Source organism: Neoarius graeffei, chromosome 2 (genome assembly GCF_027579695.1).
Source record: "Neoarius graeffei isolate fNeoGra1 chromosome 2, fNeoGra1.pri, whole genome shotgun sequence".
NCBI classification, from domain to species: Eukaryota; Metazoa; Chordata; class Actinopteri; order Siluriformes; family Ariidae; genus Neoarius; species Neoarius graeffei.
Window position 1 is genome coordinate 4,501,580 of NC_083570.1, and position 9,058 is coordinate 4,510,637.

Consider the following 9,058-nt stretch of genomic DNA (forward strand, 5'->3'; position numbering starts at 1 on the left):
AGCCAGCTGTCCCTCATGAAAAGAATCTCAACACTTTTGCAGTCCGCCCGAAGCAACTGTCGAAGCTGTTTAACTGCGAAACTGCTCAAAGCAAGCTGTGACACGTTGAGCGTATGTTTGAACAGCTAACCAGGTTTCTGAAGCATAAATATAAAAATTTCAATCTGGTTCTGATCTCTCCAAAGTAACAGGTGTTAAAAAATACCAGAATGAATCCTGGACTGCTTTCTTTACATGTTTTAAAACTGTATGGGATGAACATGCACCATTGTCAGAGCTGATGTTATGGAAAATTAATCAACTCCTTCTGACCAATCAGAACAGAGAACTGTATTGGATTTGTTGCTTTATTTTATTGAAAATGAAAAGAATCACAGACAGATCCAGTTCACAGAGACAGATTCATCATCATTATTCACACAGACAATATATGACAACATTAAAAGAGATGTTTTTTGGAGGAAAAAGTCAGTTGTAGGTTTACAGTCATTTTCACAAACACATATTTAAGACACTGTAGTTATTTCCCACAGATTAAATAATCTAAAAATATCCATCCAAAGTGGAGAAAAACCCCGTTGCATATCAATCCAGCGGCTTGCTGACATCCTGACCTCAGTATTAAAAGCTTCTGTCTGAAAATGAGTTCAGCACAGAAACTCCATCACTGGGGGAAACTTTATTCTCCTGTGCTCTTATCTTTTATTCTGCAAAGCTTTGATTGTAATATTTGAATAAAAATCGCAAACTCACAGATAAACCTGGATTTATAAGGTTCTATCTGCGGGCCAATCATCATCCAGGCTGAATATGGGATGAACACGACATCGGCAGCCTGGATGTTCTAATGGAGTTTAAATATTGTTCAATGTTTTACAATCAAATCTCAGGGTTTAGAAACAACTTCAGATTTGAAAAAGTGAATGTGGATTTTACATCTTAGAACACAAGCAGAAAAATCAAATTCATTCCAAAAGTGATGTTTTATTTTTATATAGTGTGACCTGAACAGGTTTAAAATGTTGTTCTGTTCTGGCTTTATTACTGTTTATTAGTTATTTAATGAGACGCTGCTTAATATGAAACAAACACAACTTTATAATGAGAAGGTCATGAGATCATTTTCTTTTTAAATTTGACGAGTTTCTTGTCTGACAGTTTTTAACATTTCCTTTTTAATTATTTTAAATTATTCATCTGTTTTAATTTTAATATTAAAATAAGTGTTTTTGTGAAGCTGGATTGTGTTCTAGTGAAACAGACGACTGAGCAACAACGTGGCAACGTACAGGAATTTTACAGAAAACACTCCACACTTTTATTCTGGATCACACAATCTCGCAGAACCATAAAACAAGTAGAACCCAAACCCAGCGTATAGAGGCTGAGTGAATGTGGTGTGGACTCTGTGGAGGAGCTTCATCGTGTCAGAGACGCTGTAGAAGGACAGAGTTCCTTCACTGTGATCCACATACACTCCTATTCTGGAGGCTGATGGAACTCTGAGATCAGTCTTAATGCTGTTGTGATAGAAAGAGAGAGAAGAAGAAGAACACCACAGACTCCAGGACTCATTGTTGCCTCCAAACCCACACTCATTACTCCATCCTTTCCTGATGATGTCTTTATATGAGACCGATATAGACAACACACTACCATACCCGCTCCACTCCACCTCCCAGTAACAGCGTCCACACACACTCTCCTTACACAACACCTGCTCCCAGGAATCAAATCTCTCTGGATGATCAGAGTAACGCTGCTCTCTCTCATTGTCTCTCAGCGCTCTGTTCTTCTCAGACAGAATGAGGAGACGATGTGCCGTGTTGGGATCCAGAGTCAGATAACAGAAATCTAAAATAAAAGAGAAAAACAAACTGAACAATGTCAACATGTTGGAATTAATTCACACAATATATTTACGTGAAGTGTGTGTGTGTTAGACGTACATTTCAGAAACTCTTCTCTGCTCTGTGGTTCTGGTCCTGAAATGATCTGAACTGCTGCAGCTGTGGAGAGAAAAATGGAAACATGAGTTTGTGTAAAAGATGGAAAGAGTTTAAAGGTGCTGACTGCAAAGTTCTCTGAAATTAAAAAAAAAATTCTTGTGCATGGCATTTTCCTCTCTTTCATAAGACCAAGATCATGCGGACGAGGTGTAAACATTTTGATGCGCTGAGAGTCGCTTTTCTCTATTTTGGGACCGTTTTCCTACTTCTTGAAGTAAACAGTGTGGCCCTACGGAAACAGCCGAACACCAGGAGCCTTAACTAATGAGCGTAACTCTGGGACTGCGTCACACCAAGATGGCGATGTGCAGAAAACATCGTGACAATTATAAATTAAAAAATACCAGCAGATCGCGTGACATTCAAATGCTGAAATGTATGTGCACGCATTCACAGCTTCAAATGGTTTAAAGTCAGAGGAGGAATTTCGCTGTGCCTGAGTGTATATGTGACAAAATAAGGGCTTTTTCTTCTCAATTTAGCCACAGATGTATTTATTCTTCTTGAAAAGTGTTCAGCAAACCGGCTACCGGATTTGGGACACTACGACATCCTGAATTATTTGATATTTGCGATTTCTAAACACACCGGAAATACTAAAGGCAGACAAAACTACAGATGCCTACCAATATTCCGAGGTAGGTTTTGTGCCAGAATGTTTTGGGAAATTTCCAAAAAAGAAAAATTGTGCTGGTCGTTGTCAAACACAAAGCTTGGCCGGATAAACAAATCCGCAGTTACGATGATGGCATGTGAAAGACCCCTACAGTATAACTCCATACTCGGTACTGTGGAGTCGAGCCCATGCATTCTAAAGCTAACATAGCAAAGAACTAGCGAGAATGATTTAGTTATCTGTCCAAAAAAAAAATGACATGCCATCTAACCTTGCTCTATCTTGCAGTTGCACTCACTCGGCAGGCTTTCCTTTTCTTCAGCTTTGAGCTGCAGTGCCCAAGAGTGGTGGCGCGCATGTACGCAGAGGTTTTGCTCTCCTATGATGAGCTAAATTTCATTGTACATTTGTGCAGTGACAATAAAGGCATTCTATTTTATTCTATTCTATTCTTTTCCGCTGGCTTTTAGGTGGTGGCAGAGCCGAGTCCACCATGTTTGCCCAGGCCGACTTGTCTTGCTGAACAGTAGGTCAAACACACCCCATTGTGGTCACGCAATATTGTTGCTCACTTGCTTCAGCAATTTTTGGAATTGTAAAATGCAGGACACTTTTTATCTCAGCAAAACAGTTAAACACAGGACACACAGTGTGTGTGTGCAGAAGCGAAACATCTTGAAACTCCAACAGGAACAGAAATAGAACATTTTCATCATCATCATCATCATCATCCTCCTTTGGCAACCGAGGCCAGGATGTCGGCAACAATAGCATGCCACACAGCATGGTCTCTCATTGCCTGACTCAGTTCACCAACTTCGATACCCAAGTCCCTTGATAGCATGTGCGGGTATGTTGTTTTGCGGTTACGGATCGGGAGACTTTGGTTCCATAGCAGAAGAGTTGAGATGACCTTGCTCTCTGCTCTTAAGCAGTGTCCGGCAAACTGGAGACATCGACGCATTAGAGTATCTGAAATAGAGGGTAGGTTTCCATAAATTCTCTTTTTTGTTGTGTGCTCAGACCAATGAATATTCTGCACCCGGCGAAGAAGGTTCATATTTGTCCCGTCCAGTCTTCTTTGAGTTGATTTTGTTAGAGTCCAGGTCTCTGCACCATAGAGAAGAACTGGTTCAACTAGATACTGGAACAGGAAGACTTTATAATCCCTTGGCAAGTTTGAGTGCCAGAGCTTTAGAAGCTTGTAACAAGCTGCCCAGGCTAGCGATTTTTGAACTTTAAAGTCCTTTTCAGAGTCCATTATCCATGCTCCAAGATATTTGAAGTCTTGTACTCTTTTGATGTTTGGTCCAGAAAGAGATTTCAGATTGTGGGAGCTTTCAGTAGTGTTGATGTACTCTGTCTTGCTCTCGTTACAATAAAGCCCAATAAGAGCGGCTGCCTTTTCTAGGGACTGGAGCAGCGCTTCAGCGTCTTCAACTAGTTCTGTGATAAGCGCCAAGTCATCTGCAAAGTCAAGGTCTGTTACAGTAGGTGTTGTGCCAGGTGTCTTCGACTATGCCTAGGTTGGATCTGTAGACCCCTGACGTTTAAATTGTCAAGGGATAGGCGAAGTATGTAGTCGAGGACAATGACGAAGATGAAAGGAGCGAGGGTATCGCCTTGCAGTACCCCAGTTGAGATCTCGAAAAACTCTGTCTCTCCATCTGGTGAAATAACAGTAGCCTCGGTATTAATATATAATGACTTTATAGCCTCAACAATAGGTTCAGGAATTCCATAGAGTGGTAGAATGTTGAATATGGCTTGTCTACTTATCGAATCGAATGCCTTACAAAAATCCACGAAGCATAGCGTCAGTTCCTTATTATGCTTCTGCATTTCTTCAATGATACACCATAGTGATAAGATACTGTAATGATACGCCGTAGTGATAAGAACGTTTTACCCAGAATTCAACTTTGCAGTCAGAACCTTTAAAGTGATCCAGTCAGTTTATTCATTTTAAATCAGTGTTTTAGTTCAAAGTGTCAGGTGAATAAAGTGTCTGCAGAAAAGAAAGCAGGAGCGTCGCTAAGAAATAACACATCACTGTGTTTCTCCAGCAGGAACAGCTCCTCTTACCATGTGGAGGGATTTTGATGAATTCCTCCTCACAGAATTCCTCGAGTCTCTTTTTCAGATCTGAGAGAGAATTCCTCACTCCATCAAATGAGAGATGTTGATGGACAGTGACACTGGATGTGTGAAACTCTGGTCTCTGAAATGGAGGAGAGCGACGTCCAGAAGCTAAAACCTACAGAAAGCAAATGAAATGTAAAACCCACTTGTGATGTCAGACAGGGACATTTATTGTTCCCTTAATGAGAGGTGTTTTAGAGAGTGTGTGAGGAACAGCTGGCTCTGTAGATCAGACAGTGAGTGTTACCTGGAGGAAATGGATGTGATCGTGTGTGTGTGAAAGCTGCTCCAGCTCAGTGACTCTCCTCTGAAGATCAGCAATCTCCTGCTCCAGTTGCTCCAGGAGTCGTTCAGCTCGACTCAGTTCAGCCTTCTCCTGATCTCTGATCAGCTCCGTCACCTCCCAGCGCTTTTTCTCCATGGAGCTGATCAGCTCAGTAAAGATCCTCTCACTGTCCTCCACTGCTGTCTGTGCACTGAGCTGTTAGGACACGGACACACACACACACACACAAGATTTAAAGCTCATCTATCATTCCCTCTCTTACTGGGACTGTAAATGACTCGTTGTCCATGTTGTGTGTGTTTCTAGGAGCAGCTCTGTCTCTGCTCACTGCTCACCTTTATAGTGTTCACAGCCTGTTTCAGCTCCTGCACCTTCTTCTGCTTCTCCTGGATTCTCTGCTGGGATTTCATCTGCTCCTCCTTTAACTCACTCTGAGGACAAATAAAATACATTCAGCTTTTTATACAGTACGAGCGAACTGGTTCCATATTAATGTCAGTTCAAAGCACATTCATGTTTCTTACAGCTGTGAATGTTATGTACGGTGTGTGTGTAATGTTCACTAACTGGTCTAACCAGATTACGACCATCACTGAAGATAAATTTAACACTCTGTTCACCAGAACACAGACAATTTTAATCAGCTTTTACAGAATCCTTCTGATTGAGACACACATTGAAATTAAAGTTCAAATCATATCACTGACTAAAGCACCTGTTTCTAGATGGGAAACTATAATTAAGATTAGTTAAGTCCGGAAAGATTTCTAGTTCTCACCTGTTTCTCAGCTCTTTCTGCTGCGGCTGTGACGGTGTCGTGACCTTTGTGATTTTCCATCATACACAAATAACAGATGCAGGTTTGATCAGTCCGACAGTAGATTGCAATCAGCTTGTTATGTTCAGAGCAGATCTCCTCTTGGAGTTTCGCTGAGGCTTCAATTAATGTGTGTTTTTTCAAAGCAGGAACTTCAAGATGAGGTTTCAGATGAGTTTCACAATAAGAAGCCAAACACATCAGACAGGACTTGATGGCTTTGTGTTTTCTCCCGGTGCAGAAATCACACTCCACATCTCCAGGTCCAGCGTAACAGTGAGCAGGAGAAGCAGCTTGGACTTCAGTCTTCTTCAGTTTCTCCACCACTTCAGCCAGCATAGTGTTTCTGCGTAGAACAGGCCTTGTCGTGAAAGTGTCTCTGCACCGAGGACAGCTGTAGACGCCCTTCTGATCCTCCTGATCCCAGCAGCCATTAATACACACCTTACAGAAACTGTGACCACAGGGGATAGCCACCGCATCCTTCAGGAGATCCAGACACACTGGGCACCTGAACTGGTCCTGAGCCACTGACATACTGGCCTCGGCCATTTTCCTGAAATCACAGAGAGAGAGAGAGAGAGAGAGAGAGAGAGAGAGATCAGGTTTTTTTTCTCCGAAATGAGGAGTTACTTCCTGGTTGTGTGTGTGAAAGAGAGATGGAGAGAGGAGGAGCACAAACACAGAGATCATGAACACTCCTCTATTAACCATTTCATCTCCCTTCAGTGCAGAAATATAACCCATGTAGCCGCACTGATTAGGATTAATTTCATGAAATACACACAGACCATGATGGCCAGATGAAACTTCATGAAACACTAAAGCTTTCTTGTAAGGATGGGTGGATCGATACCACAATATGAATATTTTGATCCATTATTGTTCAGTCTTGAGAATCAATCCTTCTGTTAAAAAATCAGTAAGAAGGACTGCTTTCAAGTGCTGATTTCATTAATTTAATTTAATTATTATTATTTTTTTTATTTTTGGTTAGGATAGGAACTAGATTTCCTTTCACCTTCTTGCTCCACTCCCAACAGTGGCAGTAGTGAGGCAGTCATTAGAGCCCAGGTAAACTATTGCCATAATTAACCTTGTCAGAAAATGTTGATTTAACACACAGTGATTTCAGTGATTGTTATGTGGGTGGTGTACACTGAGCTCGACATAAAATCTGGAGAGCTCAGAGCCTATTCCCCGCTGTAGAGACGAGTGAAGCCATCTGGCCGCCATCTTACCCTCCCATCGCGTGTATTTGGCTCATGTGTTAAACCGTGGTATCTGATCAAATTTGCCCGAAGAAAAGTATCTCCTGACTTTTTTCCCCATTTCATTACCTCCTCTTATTTTCTCAACTTTACCCACATTCCTTACATATTTGTGTAGCGCTCCCCTTCACTGTTTTTTAACCTTTTTGTGGTGTATTTGCACACTAGTAAACTGTTTAAGCAGACAACTGGAAGAACACGAAGGCAGATATGCAAGAAAACACGAACTGGAGTTTATTGTTAACCATAGCCACTGTACATAGTCAGCTCTACCTATCCACGGCAGGTGCAAGAGAGGGGTGCCCTAGTGGCGCAGTACCTTTTGTACCTTAGAGAACAGCCAATGAGAACTCATCTTTCACCAGTACCAAAATAAAAATAAACCTCACCAAATAATAGTATTATATTTCTGTGTTGGAACACCACAGCTCCTCCCCTGTAAATCATAACCTCATCTTCTTTTACTTTTCAATACCTCATATCTTTTGAGTCCTTAACAAGGCACCTTTGTTCTTGAACTCATAACATATATGAAAATCATAAAGTACATACTCGGTACATCAGTTTTCTTTTCCACATTTTTTTTTTTTTACTTTTTTTTTCACAACAACTTCTGCAGTTACAAGTTCAGTCTGTCAGGAGGACGCCTGTTTCTCACAGGACGTGTACGGCGCTCCACCACTGGCACTGGTGAAGGTACTGTGGGTTGCTCTTCCACAGCCACTGGCATAGGCTGTTCCATGTCAGTCTCTGTATCAGACTCCTCAAAGTCCAAAACTGCACAAGAATCATCTTGTGTCAACTGAGCAGGGTTTGCCTTAGTACTCAACATTTGGTTTACATGTCGTTTCACACATTTCCCATTTACTTCAACATTGTAAGTCACAGGACCCAACACGACACCATTCGACCATTTCTCCCCTCCCCTGTAATTCTTTACCAAGACCTGCTGACCAACAGTAAAAAAAAACTAACACAAGGAAGGTTTGGTTCTGTCTCAGTTTGCATTCTTTGGGAAAACTCAGGTTTAATAAGAAATGACCTGGTTCGCACCTGTCTCCTTAGAAACAGCTCAGATGGCGTCTTGCCTGTGGTTGTGTGGGGTGTGTTTCTGTAACCAAACACAAAATTTGCTGCACAATGCTCCAATGTCATACCACCAATTGCTCTGTTCTTTGCAAGTGATTTCTTAAGATTCTGTACTAGTCTCTCAGCTAAACCATTACTTGCAGGGTGATATGCAGGTGAAGTTATGTGTTTCACTCCATTCTTAGCAAGAAAAGACTCAAATTCTTGTGACGCGAACTGAGGTCCATTGTCTGTAACTACTTTTTTTGGTAACCCATAACCTGAAAACAAGGTTCTCAGTGCCTCAATTGTTTTCGCTGATATAGTGGTGTGCATGGGGATAATCTCAGGCCATCTAGCATAAGCATCCATCACTACTAAGAACATCTGCTTGTGGTCCTCAGCAAAATCAAGGTGTATTCCCTCCCAGGGATGAGCAAGAAAAGACTCAAATTCTTGTGACACGAACTGAGGTCCGCTGTCTGTAACTACTTCTTTTGGTAACCCATAACCTGAAAACAAGGTTCTCAGTGCCTCAATTGTTTTTGCTGATGTAGTGGTGTGCATGGGGATAATCTCAGGCCATCTAGCATAAGCATCCATCACTATTAAGAACATCTGCTTGTGGTCCTCAGCAAAATCAAGGTGTATTCTCTCCCAGGGACTAGAAGACCATTTCCAAGTATGTACACGTGTAGTGGCAGGCATGCTACGCTGTTGCTGGCAAACACTACACTGACTCACCACTTTTTCAATGCACTCATCTAATGTAGGCCACCAGAAGAGACTTCTGGCAAGGAATTTCATTTTAACTATTCCCCAGTGGTGTTCATGAAGCTCAGACATTAG

At 41.7% G+C, this 9,058-nt stretch overlaps 1 protein-coding gene across 1 annotated transcript; it reads right to left on the reverse strand.

Moving 5' to 3' along the window:
• Positions 1-333: 333 nt before the first annotated feature.
• LOC132876108 (tripartite motif-containing protein 16-like) lies at positions 334-6,504 on the reverse strand. Its single transcript, XM_060913381.1, has 7 exons — positions 5,832-6,504; positions 5,389-5,484; positions 5,015-5,248; positions 4,711-4,882; positions 4,114-4,292; positions 1,950-2,004; positions 334-1,854 (listed from the first exon to the last, which is right to left on the reverse strand). The coding sequence occupies exons 1-7, from the start codon at positions 6,420-6,422 to the stop codon at positions 1,319-1,321; spliced, it is 1,863 nt and encodes a 620-aa protein (XP_060769364.1). The 5' UTR covers positions 6,423-6,504; the 3' UTR covers positions 334-1,318.
• Positions 6,505-9,058: the final 2,554 nt, after the last annotated feature.